Source organism: Macaca thibetana, chromosome 10 (assembly GCF_024542745.1).
Source record: "Macaca thibetana thibetana isolate TM-01 chromosome 10, ASM2454274v1, whole genome shotgun sequence".
In the NCBI taxonomy this organism is placed as follows: domain Eukaryota; kingdom Metazoa; phylum Chordata; class Mammalia; order Primates; family Cercopithecidae; genus Macaca; species Macaca thibetana.
The window spans coordinates 31,078,155-31,097,563 of record NC_065587.1 but is presented as its reverse complement, the minus strand read 5'-3'; the positions used below and the strand labels follow the sequence as shown (position 1 = coordinate 31,097,563).

General features: G+C 52.2%; 2 protein-coding genes across 2 annotated transcripts in view; one reads left to right on the top strand and one right to left on the bottom strand.

The window, feature by feature from the left end:
- The window catches only part of THAP7 (THAP domain containing 7), a 210,755-nt gene that overhangs the window by 138,353 nt on the left and 52,993 nt on the right, over positions 1 to 19,409 (top strand). The window lies entirely within an intron of this gene.
- On the bottom strand, positions 1,574 to 18,404 carry LRRC74B (leucine rich repeat containing 74B). The gene is made up of 9 exons (XM_050746224.1): positions 18,221 to 18,404; positions 16,825 to 16,967; positions 16,343 to 16,475; positions 15,193 to 15,399; positions 11,394 to 11,503; positions 9,972 to 10,087; positions 8,243 to 8,321; positions 6,250 to 6,345; positions 1,574 to 3,084 (listed from the first exon to the last, which is right to left on the bottom strand). Exons 1-9 carry the CDS (start codon positions 18,360 to 18,362, stop codon positions 2,929 to 2,931), a joined length of 1,182 nt encoding a protein of 393 aa, XP_050602181.1. The 5' UTR covers positions 18,363 to 18,404; the 3' UTR covers positions 1,574 to 2,928.

Here is a 19,409-nt window from a genome sequence, read left to right as displayed (position 1 = left end):
CATGGGCTCTGTCACACCGACCCCACTCTGAGGCTGGACAGCAAAATCGATCTGCAATGAAGGGGTGTGGTGACTGTGTTCAGACAAAACCTTACTTACAAAATTAGGTGGCTAGTCCAGCAGCCATGCTAACCCCTGAAGGAGAGGAAGAGAAGCCCAGAGTAGGAATTCCCAGTCAGAGCTGACTGCAGTGGTCTCCCCAGAGGCAGTGGGTGTCTCAGCCAGAGGAGGCAGGGAAAGCAAAGCAGAGGACACACAGGTCCGACAGAGGAAGAAGCGACAGGATTTAGTCACCAACTCCTGGAAAAGCTGAAAGGGGACCACAAGCTTTCTTCCATGTGTCAGTGGAAGGTGGGGACAGATTTTCTGTCTGAGGCAAACACAGGCCAAAACTACTAGGCTTCCCAAAAGAGAAATAAAGATGGTGCTGTTTTTATCACAAAAAGATTATTGGCCGGGCGCAGTGGCTCACGCCTGTAATCCCAGCACTTTGGGAGGCTGAGGCAGGTAGATCACAATGTCAGGAGATCAAGACCATCCTGGCTAACACGGTGAAACCCCATCTCTACTAAAAATACAAAAAATTAGCCAGGCATGGTGGTGAGTGCCTGTAGTCCCAGCTACTCCAGGAGGCTGAGGCAGGAGAATGGCGTGAACCCGGGAGGCAGAGCTTGCAGTGAGCCGAGATCACGCCACTGCACTCCAGCCTGGGCGACAGAACGAGACTCTGCCTCAAAAAAAAAAAAGTATGGAAAATCTAAAAACAAAAAGAGCATAAAATCATCCAAAAACCCGCAGCCTACAGATAAACATTATTAGTATTTCAGTTGGGCTTTTTTGGTCTTTTTTTCTTGTGTTTATATATTCATACTTTCATTTATTTATTTATTTTTTTTGGAGACAGAGTCTCACTCTGTCACCCAGGCTCAAGTGCAGTGACACAATTTCGGCTCACTGCAACCTCCACCTCCCAGGTTCAAGTGATTCTTGTGCCTCAGCCTCCAGAGTAGCTGCATCATATTTATACTTTTTTAATGCCACTAGGCTTAACCAGTATGATATTTTTTGCAACAGCTTTCTTGAGATGTAATTCACATACCACATAAATAACCCTTTAAAATGTAAAATTGAGTGGTTTTTAGCATATGCATAGAGTTGCACATCACCACAATCAATTTTAGAACATTTTTATCACCCCCCTGCAAAGAAATTCATATCCTTTAGCTGTCAACCTCCAATCCCTCTATTTCTCTATGTCTAGGCAACTTATCATCTACTGTCTGTCTCTATAGATCTGCGTACTCCGGATGTTTCATATAAATGCAATCATGCAACATGTGGGCTTGTGACTGGCTTCTTTCATTTAGCATCATGTTTCCCAGTTTCATCCATTTTTAGCATGTTTCAGTACTTTTCCTTCTTTTCAAAACAGTTTTATTGAGATGTCATTCACATGCCATACTGTTCATTCCTTTAAAGTATATATAATTCAATTGCCTTTAGAATATGCAGTTATGTAGCCATCACCACAATACATTTTTAGAACATTTTTATCACCTCCAATTCCTTTTTATTGCCAAATAATATTCCATTGTATGGATATACCACATTGTATTTATCCACTGGTGGGCATTTTTACTCTTAGAATATTATAAATAATGTTGCACAAGTTCTTGCAGGGACATATGTTTTCATTTCTTGTAAGTACCTAGGAATGGAATTAATGGGCTATATGGTAATTATATGATTAAGCTTTTGAGGAACTGTCAGATAAGCCATGTGATTGATTGATTTTAAAGACAGGGTCTTATTGTATTGCCCCAGTTGGTCTCCAACTCCTGAGCTCAAGCAATCTTCCTACCTCAGCCTCTGAATGGCTGGGACTACAGGCACGTACCACTGCACCCAGCTGCCATGTGATTTTTTTCCTCCCAATTTTCTCAGTTAACATTAATCATGTATATTTTCATGAGTTGTTAAGTGTCCTTTGAGCATGTGGCTTTTAACATTTGCAGAGTTCCAAATTTTAGTTGGCCGATCCCCTGTTATTGGGGACACTTCCGATTTTCATCATGATAAACAGCATTTCCATGGGCTTTTTTTTTTTTTTTTTTTTTTTTTAAGACAGATTTGTGCTCTTATTGCCCAGGCTGGAGTGCAATGGTGAGAACTGCAACCTCCACCTCCAGGATTTAAGCGATTCTCCTGCCTCAGCCTCCCGAGTAGCGGGGATTACAGGTGTGTGCCATCACGCCTGGCTAATTTTGTATTTTTAGTAGAGCTGGGGTTTCACCATGTTGGTCAAGCTGGTCTCGAACTCCTGACCTCAATGATCCACCCACCTTGGCCTCCCAAAGTGCTGGGATTACAGGTGTGAGCCACTGTGCCCAGCCCCATGAGCATCTTTAGGCACCAATCTTTTATTTAGGCATCTCTGGTTATTTCTCTAGAGCACATTAGTCAAATAATTGTATCAAAGGGCACAGGCAGTTTTGAGGCTCTCAGTGCATAATGATAAATTGCCTTCCAAAAAGGATGTGCCCGTTTGCATTCTCAAAAGCACAGTGTGCACCCCTCCTTATATTTTAATAGTTTCCTGAGGTCACCAGAACATGAACATGGGGAGGGCAGGGACTTGCTTGGGCATCTTGGATACCACGCCCAGCTCAATGTGCAGTACTTAGTAGAGGTTTGTGTGACATGAATGAGTGAGAGCACATGAAAGCCCAGATGAGTGCAGGGTCCGTGGGGCACAGTGGAGGGTACAGGTGTGTGAGCACCGTGAAGGCCAGCTCCACAGGACTTAGCACACTGCTGACGTGGGGACTCAGTGCAGACACAAGTGGTAACAAGGCCTCGTGAGTCAAAGAGCTTCTCACCCTGGAGGTCAAAGCAACTGATTGGAGATGAGGAAGCCGCACTCCAAGGTCACTTAGGGACAGACGCTGGCAGGGCTGGTCTGAAGACTGGCAGCAACTCCTTTTTATACTCCACTCTGCAAGCACCAGTCTTTATGCAGAGCTCTGGAAGAATTCCCCTCACTGAGCTAGCAAGGCCATCAAACTCCGCGTTCACCTGGATATCCTGAGGAGACACCCATTACAAGGATGAACTTTGTTACTATCTGAGAACTTGACCATTTTCCACTCACACACACAAGGTCTCAGAGAAGCTCCTTCGGGCGGCTTCTCCCCTGTGGATGACAATCTCATACCCGCAAACTAGTAAGATCCAGGAGAGAAGGGGACAATGTGGGACGTTTAAAGTCCTGCTGTATTTATTTATTTAGAAATGGGATCGTACTCTGTCACCAGGCTGGACTGCAGTGGCTCAATCATAGCTCACTTCATCCTTGAGCTCCTGGACTCAAGCTATCCTCTCGCTTAAGCCTCCAGAGTAGCGGGGACTACAGGTGCCCACCACCATGTCCGGCTATGCTGTGTTTTCAGATCTGGGGGCTGGTTACATAGACACCTATGCCGTTTGTGAAAATTCTCCAAGCTCTATGCTTAATCTTTGTGCATTTTTCAGCATAAATGTTGCTCCTCAATTAAAAAACCAAGGGGTTGTTAGAACAGAACTGGCACTGATTGAGTCCTTCTCTGTGAAAGGCCTTTCCCTCAGGTCTGTCATCTCAGCTTAAGTTCATGATGGCCTTGGGGGGTAGACGTTAGCCCCATTTTACAAAAACACAAGTCTGAGCCCAGGGAAAGATTTTCCTTGAATTATAAGTCTTCAAAACTATTTCCCTCAAAGCCCAGAATAAAATCTGGGCTAGTCAGATTATACTAGTGATAACAGATAACAACAATTAAGGAATAGAAAATAGAATATTCGATTCAAGCTAATTGTTTTTCTTCGTGTTTTTGTTTTGTTTGTTTGTTTGTTTGTTTTTTGTTTGTTTTTGAGATGGAGTCTCGCTCTGTCACCCACGCTGGAGTGCAGTGGCACGGTCTCGGCTCACTGCAACCTCTGCTTTCTGGTTCAAGCGATTCTCCTGCCTCAGCCTCCTGAGTAGCTGAGGTTACAGGAGGGCACCACCACATCCAGCTTACAACACAGAGTTTCACTCTCGTTGCCCAGGCTGGAGTGCAATGGTGCAATCTCGGCTCACTGCAACCTCCACTTCCTGGGTTCAAGTGATTTTCCTGCCTCAGCCTCCCGAGTTGCTGGGATTACAAGTGCATACCACTACGCCTGGCTAATTTTTGTATTTTTAGTAGAGACAGGGTTTCACCATGTTGGCCACGCTGATCTTGAACTCCTGACCTCAGGTGATCTGCCTGCCTCGGCCTCCCAAAGTTCTGGGATTACAGGCATGAGCCACCAACTCTGGCCAAATTTTTGTATTATTAGTAAAGACAGGTTTTGCCATGTTGGCCAGGGTGGTCTCGAACTCCTGACCTCAGGTGATCCACCTGCCTTGGCCTCCCGAGGTCCTGGGATTATAGGCTTGAACCATCATGCCCAGCCCAGGCTAGTTATTGATTGATTGTTTATGATTCTTTGACTCAGAATCTTGTCCAGGATCCCACATTGATAGACACAGGATTTGGTCCCAAGCCTGAACTGATTCCAAAGCCCATGGCATTCCCATGAGACTAGGGGCTTCTGATAATGACCATACATTGTGTCAAGTAAGTATATATTTGGGTAGGATAATGCCATATGTCATTCTATTTCTTTTAGAACGAAAGATCCAGTGCTGACAGGAATTCTCAGAGCAGCAGGCACATGGTTAAGGCAAGAACAGGCCGTTAGAAGGAAACGGTAAGGATGTTTGACATCGGTTGTCCCAAACCTGAATAACTGAAACTACACACACACGTTTCTGGAAAGGCTTTGACTCAAGTCTGGATTGAAAAAAATCAGGGTTAGAATCAGCACTGATTTGTAACTCAACTTTTTTGTTTCCTTCTTTTTTTTATATTTTTTGAGACAGAGTCTGGCTCTGTTGCCCAGGCTGGAGTACAGTGGCACAATCATAGCTCTCTGAAGCCACAAACTCCTGGGATCAAGTGATCCTCCTGCTTCAGTCTTCTGAGTACCCAAAACTACAGGTATGTGACACATGCCTGGCTAATTTTTTTAAAAGCTTTTTGTAGAGATGGAGATCTTGCTGTGTTGCCCAGGAGAGTCTTGAACTCTGGGCTTCAAGGGATCCTCCCACCTCAGCCTCCCAATGTGCTGAGATTATAGGTGTGAGCCACCTCACCTGGCACTTTTTCTACATTAAAAATCAAAATTTGCCAGGCTCAATGGCTCATGTCTGTAATCCCCGCACTTGGGAGGCCAAGGTGGTTGGATCACCTGAGGTCAGGAGTTCAAGACCAGCCTGGCCAACCTGGTTAAACCCCATCTCTACTAAAAAAATTTAAAAATAAAAAAAATTAAGCCAGGCATGGTGGCACACACCTGTAATCCTAGCTACTTGGGAGGCTGAGGCAGGAGAATTGCCTGAACCTGGCAGCCAGAAGTTGCAGAGAGCTGAGATAGCACCACTCCACTCCAGCCTGGGTGACAGAGTGAGACTCCGTCTCAAAAAAAAAAAAAAAAAAAAAAAATCAAAATTGACCCAAGACATGAGAAACCACAGCACAAGGATCACTTGAGTTCAGAAGTTTGAAACCAGCCTGGGCAACATAGCAAGCCCCCATCTCTAAAAAGAATTAGCCAGGTATGGTGACCTGTGCCTGTACTTCCAGCTACTTGGCGAGCTTAGACAGGAGGACCACTTGAGCCAAGGAATTTGAGACTGCAGTGAGCTATGATCACACCACTGCACTGCAGCTGGGTGATAGACTGAGACCCTGACTCAAAAAAAGCGGCAGAATTGAATGAAAAGGGATCCTAATCTCTCTCACAGCCACTCAAGTGAACCCTCCAGCACCACAGTCCACCTGCAGACAGTCGGGGGGGGGGCAGAGGGCAGCCTTGCAGGTGCAACTGCAGATCTAAACCTCAGTGGATAGGGAGCATCGTGCCCAGACCTCCACTTACCCTCTCTCAGCCAATGAAGAACCCAGGCAGGATCCCCAGGCAAGATCCCGCAGAACCACCAGTCCAGAGGGGGCAGAGCCGAGTGGCACCATGCCTGCAGTCAGGTCCCTATTGCAACTCTGCCTCTGCCACACCGTGTGTCTGGGCAGGGCTCTTGATTTCTCTAACCCTCACTTTCTTCTTCTAAAATGATGATACCTCACAGGGCTGTTGGGAGGATCAGAAACGAGGTTTATAAAATGCTCTTACTGAGAAATCCAACAGTTCCAGGGCAGAGGCTGGATTGTCCTGGACAGACTTGAGGAGACCAAAGCAGCCTTCACTTCGCATGGGATTCCTGGACACCTAAGAAACACGCACATAAAGCTGCGAGAAGCCGGGTCTGGGGAGGCCAGAGAGCAACGTGAAAGGAAAGGAGGGGCTCCTCATCTCTGAGGACACAGCTACTATGGCCACACTGTCTCAGCTCAGAAGGTGTCTCCATCAGACAGTCAGACAGAATGCTCTGGTGAGGTTGCTGGGCCAGAGAAGAGAGGAAGGGAGAGGCCTCTGACTGATACAGACACACAAGACACACTCTTGCCTTTAAGAACTTGCCTGCTGGGGAGACGGGAGGGAAAGGAAGCATCATGAAATGTGGTGTGATCAGCGCAGAGTGTGCACCAACTCCCCTGGGAGGGAAAGGCTGGGAGGGGAGGTGTATCTGGGTAGGGCTCAGCTGAGCTTCCCAGGTGAGGTGGCCGGAGCTGGACATTTCAGCAAGAACAGCAGAGGAACAAAGGCAGGGGTGAAAAATAGTACCGTGTGTGTGTGTGTGTGTGTGTGTGTGTACTCCGAGCTTGGGGTGAGAGCACTGAACTTGGAAGAGAGGGGCTGGCAGAGCCCAGATCCCCCATGACATGCTATGTTACCTTTTTTTTTTTTTTAGACAGAGTCATGCTCTGTCGCCCAGTATGGAGTGCAGTGGTGAGATCTCAGCTTGCTCCGCCTACTGGGTTCAAAGGATCCTCCTGCCTCAGCCTCCAGAGTAGCTGGGATTATAGGTGTGCGCCACCACTTCTGGTTAATTTTTTTGCGTTTTCAGTAGAGACAGGGTTTCACCATGTAGGTCAGTCTGGGCTCAAACTCCTGACCTCAGGCACCTGCTTCAGCCTCTGGAAGTTCTGGGACTACTGGCGTGAGCCACCACGCCCAGTTCCCCGTGACAAAATGCACTCGAAGCTTGGGTTTATCCAGAGGGGATAAAACTCCAACAGTTTTCAGGCAGGGCATGTTTCTGGTTTAGAAAGGTCACTGGGTAGCAGGTGGGAAGGAAGGACTGTAGCCAGGAACCCCGCAAGTTCACAGAAGCTGAGAGGGGAAGTCAGAAGAGGGAGGAGTCAGCAGGGTGAGCCCCTGCAGAGGGTGGGCGGGACGGTGTGGAAAAGGGAGGGGCAAGTAGGCTCTGGGCCCCAGCTGGTGACTTGGGAAGGAGCCCCCCACCAGGAGGCAGCCCTTAGAGGGGGGTGATGCATTCAGGTTGGACTCTCACATTCCCACGTGACTTTGGGACATTTAGAGGACTGTTTAGGAGGTGACTGGAAACTCAGGTCTACGGTTCAGAGAGGTCCAGGTTCCTGTGGGACAGGGAGCAGGGGAGGAGAGCTATGGGAGAAGCCCAGGGAAGGCTGGGGTGGGGAGCTGAGGGCCGACAGAGCTGGGTGTCCATACCCAGCTAGCAATACTGTCCCCCAGCATGTACCTGCTGTGGGCACAGTGGTCCCCTGGGGACCTGCTCCCCACTCGCCTCCCTCCTGTGTCTGTCTTCTGCTCTCTGTCCTGCTCAGCACTCCCTCCCCACCTGCAAACCCAGGGGAAGGACTCCAGCTGGAAACACCAGGCCTCAGGTCGGCCTGAGCAGTGGCCAACGCAACACCTGGGTGGGGCCTGGGTCCCAGCAAGACCAGAGGAAAGGCAGGGGAGAAGATGAGGGAGACACAAGGGGTGCCCAGCCACCTTCATCAGAGCAGCACCCCAGCCCACAGAGGAGGAAGGGCAGCAAGAAGATGCGGGAGAGAAGCTGGGAGGGAGGAAGGGGAGAAGAGGAGGGCCAGACCCCAGATGCAGGGTGAGTGGCAAGGGAGCGAGCCAGCCTGTGTGCACCTGCCCACTGCCCCTGGGTGGGGGCTGCGGGGGAGGGATCTGTGTGGACTGGTACAGGGCAGGTCTGTGCTGGGGTCTCAGTCATCAGGCTAGCACTCACTACAAGAATCCTCAGCGTCTGGTTGACCCGGAGACCCAGGCCCAGGCTCAGGGCTCCCATCGCAGAGATGCGGTTGTTGCTGCAACAAAGACAACAGACACATGCTTTGTGCAACCTTCCAAGCAGCCGTGCAGAGCCCATTGCCCCAGGGTGCCCACTGGAGTTGCCATTGCAGCCACCAGGTTGGGTCTCTCATTCCAGCCCTCCACTCACACCGCAGGAACCCTGGATAGGTCAACAGGTAAAAGGTAGAGATGACACCGTTCAGAGGGATCACGCAGCAAACACGCCTAAAGCGTCCCTGTCCTGGTGGACACCAGCTGCCGCTCCCTGGCCCTCTGAGCTCTGCAAGTGCTCCCACGCATTCTGCCCGAGCTGGCATCTCATGCCTATCACCATGACAACGCCTGTTCCAGAAAATCACCTTGCTTCTGTCCAAGGCCTCTCCTCCTCCCGCTGTTCCCAAACTGCAGGCCTCAGCACCACCCTGGACCACTTTGTCTCCGGAGCCAGTCCCACTTCCCTTTCACTTCTCAGACCCCAGCTCTGGCTGCACCTCCATTTTCAGCCTCTGTGGCTGCCCCTAGTCTTAGCTCCTCCCATGGGGAGGAAAGCTGGGCAGGATTGAGTGGGGCCTTCTTGCCCACGGGGAGCTGCCCCTGGGAAAGGTCTCAGCCACAGCAGCCCATGACCTCCCTGGCCTCTGGCCCATGACCTCCCTGGCATCCACCTCTTTTCTTCCTTCTGGGCTTGTGCCCCCTGGCTAGACTGGGACACTGCATGGCCTGGAGGAGCCCCTCACACAGGGCATGCTCCAGTAGCCACATGCTGAGCAAAACAGGCACTGGAGCCCACTTGTCAGGGTCCTGCCTTGCCTCATCTGGACTAGGCTCGTTTTTCTCCCTCTGTTGCTCAGGCTGCAATGCAGCGGCATGATGACAGCTCACTGCAGCCTGAACTCCTGAATCCTACGCTCAAGCAATCCTCCTGCCTCAACCTCCCAAGTACCAGGAATGATAGGTGTATGCCACCGGAAATGGACAATTTTTAGATTTTGCATAGAAATGGAGTCATGCTATGTTGCCTAGCCTGGTCTCAAAATCCTGTCCTTAATGGATACTCCCACCTCAGCCTTCTGAAGTGCTAGGATTACAGGTGTGAGCCACAGAACCTGGCCTTGGCTCATCTGCAAGGGAGGAAAGCTTGCATGGAGCACCCGCCATGCACCAGGCTCTGCGGGAGATGCTTTATACACACCGTGTGCAATTCGCAGCCATCCGCCTGTGCTGTAGGAATCACAGGTCTCTATGTAACAGTGATGAACTCCCCATGACTGTAATTCCAGCACTTTGGGAGGCTGAGGCAGGAAGACTGCTTCAGCCCAAGAGTTCAAAGCCAGCAGGAGACTGTCTCTACAAAAAAGAAAAAATTAGCCAGGCTTGGTGACATACTCCTGTGGTCCCCGCTACTTGGGAGGCTGAGGTGGCGGGATTGCTTGAGCCTGGAAAGTCAAGGCTGCAGTGAGCCATGATCACATCACTGCACTCTAGCCTGGGCAGTAAAGCAAGATGCTGTTTTAAATCAATACATAAAATTATAAACTCCAGCGATAAGGATGACAGAGCTGCTCTGGGACTGTGGCTCAAGCCCCGTCACGGGTAGACTGTGTGGATCAGCAGAAAGATCATGGAGCCCACGATTCCTGGGGTGTGCCCCCGGGGATCCTCACCTCATGTTGAGTTCCTCCAACACGTTGTTGGCCTTGAGAGCCTCACCCACCGCAGAGGCTCCAGGATCCCCAAAGCCATTGTATGAGATGTCTAGAACTTTCAGGAAGATGTTTGCCTAGAATACCGAAGAGTGTAGTCATGGAACCCCGTCTGACAGTGGAGCAAGCCAGGGTGCCACAGCCTCAGAGCCAGGAGTCCTGAGGAGCAAAGATAAGGGATAAAGGGCAGAAGGGGAGAGGCTCCAAGGAAGGGTCAGGAAAGTGCCATGCAGACCCCCCGGTGGCTACAGCTTGGATGATGGTGGTCAACAGAGCCCAGTGGCCCAGAGCACAACAGGAAAGGACCGGTGTAGACGTGAATGGCCCTCAGAGAGACCGGGAGGGATGTGTGCAGAGCAGCAGCAGGCCCCAGAAACATTGAACGGACTCCACACCCATCTAATGGCTCTGGAGGGCAGGGATCCCAAGATCCAGTGAAGAGCTGTTGGATGAAACCTGCCCAGGGTACTGTGATGGGAAGAACAGTAGGTGCTCTGGCAAGACAGAATGTGACATGCCACCTTGTGGGGCAGGACCCCAAGGTCAGCCCCTGTATCAGGGCAAGACAGCAGCTGCCATGGCCTGAGGAGGACCCCACAGGGTATCTGGCACTAGGGACATTGCAGACACCTTGTACCACCCTAGCACCAGCTTGAGCCGCCCATTCCCGAGCCCTATGAGCCACACATGGAAGGGAACGGTGGGTGTTTGAGAGGCTGTGCTGGCATCCAAGGGTGCAAGGTCTCATCTCAGGAAACCACCTGCCTATGCCCAACAGTGAGCGTGTGTCACCAGACTGCACGGATGTCCCTTCCCAGCTGGGTGTCTATGGTGTCTGGGGAAGGTGCAAGACATTCAACAGTGACCCTTCAGGAAATGATATGACAGTGAGCACAGCGTATTGTGGTCACTAAATGAAGCCAGGAAAATTAAAATCACCTAAAGAAACAGTCTTTAAGCTCTGCTTAAAAGATCCACGGTTCGGCCGGGCGCCGTGGCTCACGCTTGTAATCCCAGCACTTTGGGAGGCCGAGGCGGGTGGATCACGAGGTCAGGAGATCGAGACCATCCTGGCTAACACGGTGAAACCCCGTCTCTACTAAAAATACGAAAAATTAGCCGGGCGTGGTGGTGGGTGCTTGTAGTCCCAGCTACTCAGGAGACTGAAGCAGGAGAATGGCGTGAACCCAGGAAGCAGAGCTTGCAGTGAGCCGAGATCGCGCCACTGTACTCCAGCCTGGGCAACAGAGCAAGACTCTGTCTCAAAAAAAAAAAAAAAGATCCAAGGTTCATTTCCGAAGAGCTGCAGAGACAGGGAGCTGGCCCCTGTGAGGCAGGTCCCAGCAGACAGGTTGCAGGGCTGACTAGGTGGGGGCTTCATACCTCCAGTCCCCTGGCAAATGCCACAGCTCCCGGGCCTCGGAGGTGATTCCAGCTCACGTTAAGTTCGGTGAGTCCAGTGTTTTCTGCCAGGGCTTGTCCGAGTGTCTCCCCTTCAGAAACACCAAGAGAGACCTTCTGACTCACTCTCTTCAGTCCTTCAAAAGATCGCACTGATGCCCACTGTGTGCTGAGCCTCTGCTGGGCAGGAGGGTCACAGACATGAAACTAACATGGGCCTGCCATGCCCTTAAGGAACTCACATTTCATGGGGGAAATACAAATACAAACGTATGGGATGTGAGCTATTCATTTAGACTGCAAAGGGGGAGGCATGGGAACCGAGTGGTGGCTAACCTGTCTTGCGGACAGTCAGGAAAGAGGACAGAGGAGATAACTCAGGACTGAGGAATTCCTGACGGGCTTGTGCATGCACAGTGGGGAGGAGACACAGGAAAGTGCAAATGGCAGAGGCACCTGTGGAAATGCATGCAGGCTTGGAGCTGGGGCTGGGGAGGGCGAAGCCAGTGAGGTCAGGAAGGAGTAACAGGCACTTGAGAGAGGCTGAGGGGCCTTGAGTGCCAAGCTAAGGGGCTTAGGCAGCACATACAAGCGGCAAGGAGTCAGGGAGGGCCTTAAGAAGCGATGAGGCTGGACTAGCATTTCAGCAAGTGGCAGGTGTCCAGGATAGACTGGGCTGGGTGGGGGCAGAGGCAAGAGGCTGGGGGACCACGTAGAAGGCTGGTGCCATAGGGTCGGCACGAGGTGACTGGGCTGGCACAGCTGTGATACAGAGGAGATGGGGGTGGTAGAGAAAGGAAGGTGAAAGCCAGGCAGTGGTGTGTGCCTGTGGTCCCAGTGACTCAGGAGGCTGAGGCAGGAGGATTTCTTGAGGCCAGGAGTTCAAGACCAGCCTGGACAAAAAAGCGAGACCTGGAGATGAAGGCGGAGCAACATGGCCGAACAGAACCCTCCAGCAGTCATCCCACAACCCTCACAGGAACACCAAAGCGAACATGTGGGGAAAAGAAAGAGAGATCAGACTGTTACTGTGCCTATGTAGAAAGAAGTAGACATAAGAAACTCCATTTTGTTCTGTACTAAGAGAAATTCTTCTGCCTTGAGATGCTGTTAATCTGTAACCCTAGCCCCAGCCCTGTGCTTGCAGAGACATGTGCTGTGTTGATTCAAGGTTTAATGGATTTAGGGCTGTGCAGGATGTGCTTTGTTAAAAAAAAGTGCTTGAAGGCAGTATGCTTGTTAAAAGTCATCACCATTCTCTAATGTCAGGTACCCAGGGACACAATACACTGCGAAGGCCACGGGGACCTCTGCCTAGGAAAGCCAGGTGTTGTCCAAGGTTTTCCCCCATGCGATAGCCTGAGATATGGCTTCCTGGGAAGGGAAAGACCTGACCTTAAAGGGTCTGTGCCTCTTTGCAGTTGAGATAAGAGGAAGGCATCTGTCCCCTGCTCCTCCCTGGGAATAGAATGTCTCCGTGTAAAACCCAGTTGTATGTTCTATTTACTGAGATAGGAGAAAACTGCCTTAGGGCTGGAGGTGAGCCGTGGCAATACTGATGTTTGTGTACTCCCACATCAAAGCACAGCACCTTTCCTTAAACTTATTTATCACACAAACATCATTGCTCAAATGTGCTGACCCTCTCCCCACCATTACCCTATTGTCCTGCCACATCCCCCTCTCCGAGGAGATGGTAGAGATAATGATCAATAAATACTGAGGGAACTCAGAGACCAGTGCCAGCGGGTGGGCGGGGATCCTCCCTATGCTGAGCGCAGGTCCCCTGGGCCCACTGTTCTTTCTCTATTCTTTGTCTCTGTGTCTTATTTCTTTCCTCAGTCTCTCTTCCCACCTGAAGAGAAACACCCACAGGTGTGGAAGGGCTGGCCCCCTTCACGAACATTTATACACATAAGAAAGCACCTGCATAAGACGCAGAAACCAGCTGCACATCACAGTACCTGCTTTTAACATCATAACAGGGAAACAGGCACTAAAGAGGAAAGAAAGCTAGTCTTTTTGTTGTTGTTAAGACACGGTCTCACTCTGTTGCCCAACCTGGAGTGCAGTGGACAATCATGGCTCACTGCAGCCTTGGCGTCTTGGGCTCAAGCGATTCTCCTACCTCAGCCTCCTGACCGAGACTACAGGCACAGGCCACCACTTGGGGCTTTTTATTTATTTTTTTTTTTTTGAGACGGAGTCTCACTCTGTCACCCAGGGCTAATTTTTAAAATTATTTGTTGTCACCACTGAGGCTCCCTATGTTGCCCAGTTTGGTTTCGAACTCCTGGCCTCAAGCAATCTGCGCCCCTCAACCTCCCAAAATGTTGTTGGCATTACATAGCCAACAACATTAGATAGCCACAGTGCCCTGCCAAGCCTCACTTTTAATTTCACCGACTTCTTGCAATAATTTTCTTAGAAGGCAAACTGGTTCTCTGGCAGTCACATGCCAGGGCCAATTCTCACAGGCCAAGGCTGATGTCACCCCACTTGCTCTAAGCTGCTTGAGACAGAGAAGTGCTTCTGAAAAGGCAATTCTCGGCCAGGTGCGGTGGCTCATGACTAATCCCAGCACTTTAGGAGCCTGAGGCGGGCGGATCACAAGGTCAGGGGTTCGAGACCAGCCTGACCAACATGGTGGAACCCCATCTCTACTAAAAATACAAAAATTAGTTGGTATAGGCTGGAAGGCAGTGGCACGATCTCGGCTCACTGCAACCTCTGCCTCAAAGGTTCCTCTGCCTCAAAGCGCATCTGTAATCCCAGCTACTCAGGAGGCAGGAGAATTGCTTGAACATGGGAGGTGGAGGTTGCAGTGAGCAGAGATCACACCATTGCACTCCAGCCTAGGTGACACAGTGAGACTCCACTCTGTCTCAAAGGAAAAAAAAAAAACGGTTTTTGTTCTTTTGAAAATGTTCCTGGGGCATCCATTAAAATGCGGATTCACCGGCATTCCCCTAAGAGTTTGGTTCAGCAGGTCCAGGGTCAGCATCTGCATGCCCAACCCAGGGTCCCAGGTGATCCTTACTATTATTGGACCATTTGAGGAGAGGCAGGTAGAAGTGCATATTCCTGGCAAAGCAGATAGCTCCTGCATATGCTCAGGGGCATGACAGTGATGAGATCAAGGAATCTCAACCATGTCTGCTACCTCACTTGGAACAAAATCTTCACCCTTTTTGCCACAGCCTGTAGCCCTGCAGCCCCCTCTGCCCTCTCCACCCCACAGCCTGGCCACTCTTCCCTGGCTCCCTAGCCTAGTCACACTGCTGTCTGCCAGTCTGGGGAACAGGCCCGCATGCTCACGGTTCCTCTGCTTGAAATGCTCTCCCTCTGATCTCACCAAGGCTGACTCCTTCCCACTCTGCACATTTCAGCTTAAATGTCACCTCACAGAGGCCTCCCCAGCCACCTCTTTAAAGCAGGAGGTCCCCATTCTTCTCCAGAAGCAGAAACTATTTGTTTCTTCTGAGAATGATGTTGTCAACATTGTTCCTTGAGGCCAGGAACTTGGTTTTGTTCAAGGTAGATCCCTGGTGGCTAAGTCAGTGCGCAGCACATACAGCAGTGGGCAATGAGATATTTGTGGAAGGAATGAAGAGTTCTGTGTGGCTGGAGTGGAAGAGGAGTGGGGCAAGGTGGGGTGTGGGGAGCAGGAGCCAGAGCACATGCTCCCTGGCGATGTGCAGTGCGGTCCTGCCAACCTCCACCCACCCTTGCCCTAGGAAGCTGAGTTTTTATGGCCCATGGTGCCCTGGGCAGGCGTTACCTGCTTGCTCATTCAGCTGGTTATAGCTCAGGTCCAGGGACTTCAGGTCTGTGTGGGCCAGCAGGATTTCAGCAAGGTACTGGGCCGCCTGCTCCTCCAGGCCATTCCCTGACAGCTGTATCTTCTGCACGGCCCGGTTGATGGTGAAAGCAGCACAGAGGGCCTGGGCTCCTGCCACTCCCAGCTGGTTCTCCGACAGGTCCACAGCTGGGGGACATATCCACTCCTCAGTCAGTGGGACACAAAGCCAGGCACCCCCCCACCTCCCTCTTCTGCCATCCCCCAAACCTCCAGGTCTGAGGCAGAGGAAGGCGCCTTACAGGTTAACTGTCCTGGGGTTGCATGGTGGCTCTGGCTCCCAATGGCTGGGTCCCCTCTGCCCCTGACCTCCCCCTCCCTGTGTGCCCACGAGCTTCTGTGTCAAGTGGTTAAAACTGCCTACCTCCTGGTACTATAGAGACTGCTGTGGTGGGGGACAGCCACCCCGTCAATGACTGTGTCTGGCAGTGATATCACCACCCATTTCAGAAGCCCTCACGGCCCCATTGCCAGTATTGGCAATAACAGCCCAGGTGGCCATGCATGGAGCACTTACATGGGTCACACACTCTGCTGACCACTTCAGGAGCGCGTTTCACTTCATGCTCACCACAGCCCCAAGCCTATGAGGTCTTGTGGGGGCCATTTCACAGATCAGAAACTGAAGCTCAGAGAGGTGAAGCTGCTTGCCCAGGTATCCAGCTCTTCGGTGGCAGAACGGGCATTTGGCCCCAGCCGCATCAAACTCTCACATTGCCTACCTGCTTCTTACAATACCCAACCCCCACCTCTCTGTGTGGAAGGACTCTCCCAACCTGCATTCAGGTATTGGGAGTCTACCATGTGCCAGGTGAAGAGGGGGATGCTGGCTAGCAAGAGAGGAGAGTGGTGGGGTGGGGTGGGTGAGGAAGGGACTTGTATCCAGCATTGACTGCACAGCGGAGGGTCTAACTCTACCCCACATGCCCCTTCCTGTGATGAGGCCCCTCCTTTATCCACCAGCAACACCAGCAGGCCCCAGGTGACATGGCCCAGCTTTTGGGGGTGGAGGCACATCCCTGAGGATAGGGAGGACTGACGCCTGCCCACCTGCCCCAGGCCCAGCACCTACCACGGATGCTGCTGCTTTTGCTCAGGGCACCTGCCAGGGCCTCTGCACCCGCCCCACAGAGCCCATTGTCTCGAAGGTCCAGCCGCTTGACATATGGATTGGAGCTCAACGAGGAAGCCAGAGCCCGGGCGCCCTGGGACAGACAGAGCAAACACACTGGCCACTATCCTGGCTCATGCTCCAGGGCTCAGCCCGCTCCACGTCCTCCAGCTGGAAAGCCCACCCCTTCCCACCTGTTTTAAGTGACACCTGCTTCTCCTTTCAGGCTCTGTGAAGGTCTCCTCCCACCCCCAGCTCTCCCTGACCCCCCAGCTGGTTAGGAGCCTGCAGGTTCCCCAACCCTTAACGCCACCTGTCACAGCCTCAACCCCATCTGTCTCCCAGATGTGGAGGGTGGGGCATGCCTGGCACAGGCAGAAGCTGGGGAGTGTAGGGGACAGACTCTCCCTGTAAGCCTGGATACAGTGTCCCTCCAGGGGTACCTGGGGCCCCAGGCCACGGTGCCGGAGGTTCAGCTCTTGGGTGCTCCCTTGGCGCAGAAAGCAGGAGACGGGCACAACGCTATGGGCCCGGCAAGACCTCAGGTACAGTGTGTCCCTGACCAGTTCTCCAAGCCCATGGGTGCCTGGTAGGAGACAGGGGGACGAATGTGGACCCCTGCACAGCTACAGCCACCTGTGTCACTACCTGGCCTATATTTTGCCTCTAGAAGCACTGCTTCCTGTGCTCCTTGGGACCACTGCTCCCATAAGACAGATGAGGACATCAAGCCTCAGGCAACGCAAATCTTTTCCTTAAAGTCATACAGCTATGAAAAGAAAGTTGGACAACCTGGGCAACATAGCCAGACAATTTTTTTTTTTTCGAGACAGAGTCTTGCTGTCACCCAGGCTGGAAGGCAGTGGCACGATCTCGGCTCACTGCAACCTTTGCCTCAAAGGTTCAAGCAATTCTCCTGCCTCAGCCTCCTGAGTAGCTGGGATTACAGGCGCCTGCCACCACACCGGGCTAATTTTTTAGCAATAGAGACGGAGTTTCACCATGTTGGCCAGGCTGGTCTCAAACTCCTGACCTCAGGTGATCCGCTTGCCCAGGCCTCCCAAAGTGCTGTGATTACAGGCGTGAGCCACCACGGCCAGCCAAAAAATTTATTAAATTAGCCAGGTGAGGTGGTCCCCTGTAGTCCCAGCTACTCAGGAGGCTGAGGCAGAAGGCTCACTAGAGTGCAGAGTTCAAGGCTGCAGTGAGCTATTATCCTGCCACTGCACTGAAGCCTGGATGACAGAGCAAGACCCTGGCTCTGATAAATACATAATTTATTTATATATTTGTTTATTAATAAATATGAGCCCAGGCAATCCAATGTTGTTGGTTGCGGTAGAAGCCGTGGCTGGCCTGCGCTGAGCATCCCACAGCTAGGGGTGGTAGCTAATCCTGCCAGAGTCAGGCCTCTGCCAGTCTGATGCCAAACTGCATGCTGTGTCTTTTAACCTGGACTGCAGACCACACATGTGTTGTAAACATTTTACGGGAGAAAAAACCGAAATAGTTCTCAATTCTATACATCCATTAGCTTAGTTTTTCCTGTGGATTGGGAAAACCCGACTGGTTCCATTTCAGGACACAGGAAAACCCGGCTTTTATTCCATTTCAGGGCGGGACAGCCCTTGGTGCACAGTCTGGCGGGATTTTGCATTTTACCCTGATGCTTCTAGGAGCAATGAAGGGAGGGCAGGGGGCTGGAGGCGCCCCTCAGACGGGTACGTTCCCTGCTCGACACGGGTCTCCTGCCCCCTTAGCCCCAGCCCGCCTCCCCCGACCCCTGCCGGAGAAGACCCCAAAAGGGGAGGAGTCGAGCCTGCCCCCTCCCCTGAGCACCTTCCATCTCCCAGTCGGAGTCCCAATCGGCCTCGGCACCCTGCACGGCCTCGGGGACCCCTGAAAGACGCCCACAGGCCGCCATAGCCTCCTCTTCTTTCTGCTCTTCATCCTCCCCAGACCTCTCGCAGGAACCCTTCATGGTTACGACCCTCTCGCAGTCTCAGACACTGAGACTGGGACAGCTTGGCGTCCCACTCAGAGCGCGGCCCGGGGTTGTGGGCGGAGTCTGCGGCTGCGCTGACCAATCGAATGTGCCGTCCAGCGACAGGCGCCCCCCACAGCCAATAGCGAGGCACTCCCCCGCGGCGGTCGCCCCGACAACCAGGTGTTGTTAGTTGCCGTAGAAACTGTGGGGGGTGCTTGTGCTGAGACTCCTCGCCCAGGCTGATAAACTGCATGCGCCACAGACCATGCACCGGGTTGGGCGCTTTGAGGCTTTTATCCTCTCTGCCTCCCTAGGCGGTTCCAGCATCGCCCCCCTTTCATGGAATGGGAAACATGCCTGACTCCTGAGCTTGTGTTTTCTTCACTGCACTTGGGAGCAGCTTTTCAGGAGGGTCTGGGGAACCTCTCAGAGCCAGGTCACCCTCTCACTCTGTGGCTCTCAGTTCTCTTGCATGCGCTGGCCTTTGCATAGGCTGTTCATTCCCCTGGGAACCTCCATCCCCATCTTTGTCTGCTTATTCACTTCAGAATCTGCAAGGGTCGGCTCAGAAGTCACTTATTCCTGAAGCTTTACTCAGAGCCTCCCCGGGGCTGTTGTTGCCCTCAGGCCGTCCTCTCACAGCACTGATAACAGCTGTCCTTCCCCATCCTCTCACCACCTCCACTCCCACCCCAGGAAGTGAGACCCCAGGGCAGGGACAGAGCTGCTGCTGTATTCTGTGTGCCATGGCCCAGCAAAGGGAATGTAGGGAGGGTAGGAGGTGCAGGACAGCTGGGGTTAGGGACTGAGGGCTGGGTGTCGGAGGCTGGATCCTGCTTTAGTGGAAGTGTCCCTTTAACAGCGACTGGCCTGGCCTGGCTCGGGCCCTGCTTTGCCTCCTGTTCAGCTGTGACTGCAGCTACCATGCTGACTCATGTGCCCGCAGCTAGCAGGAGCTGGCAGCATGGGCTCCCCAGGGGCTATGACAGGCTGGGGGCTTCTGGATTATGAGACAGAGAAGTATGTGATGACCAGGAACTG

Bases quoted from the DNA above. Each gene is read 5' to 3' on its own strand.
- LRRC74B (XM_050746224.1), bottom strand. From the start codon at position 18,362: ATGAAGGGTTCCTGCGAGAGGTCTGGGGAGGATGAAGAGCAGAAAGAA. The intron at 16,968-18,220 runs GTGCTCAGGGGA...GTCTCCTACCAG, and splicing joins CTCCGACTGGGAGATGGAAG to GCACCCATGGGCTTGGAGAA. The intron at 8,322-9,971 runs GTGAGGATCCCC...TCTTTGTTGCAG, and splicing joins TTGGAGGAACTCAACATGAG to CAACAACCGCATCTCTGCGA.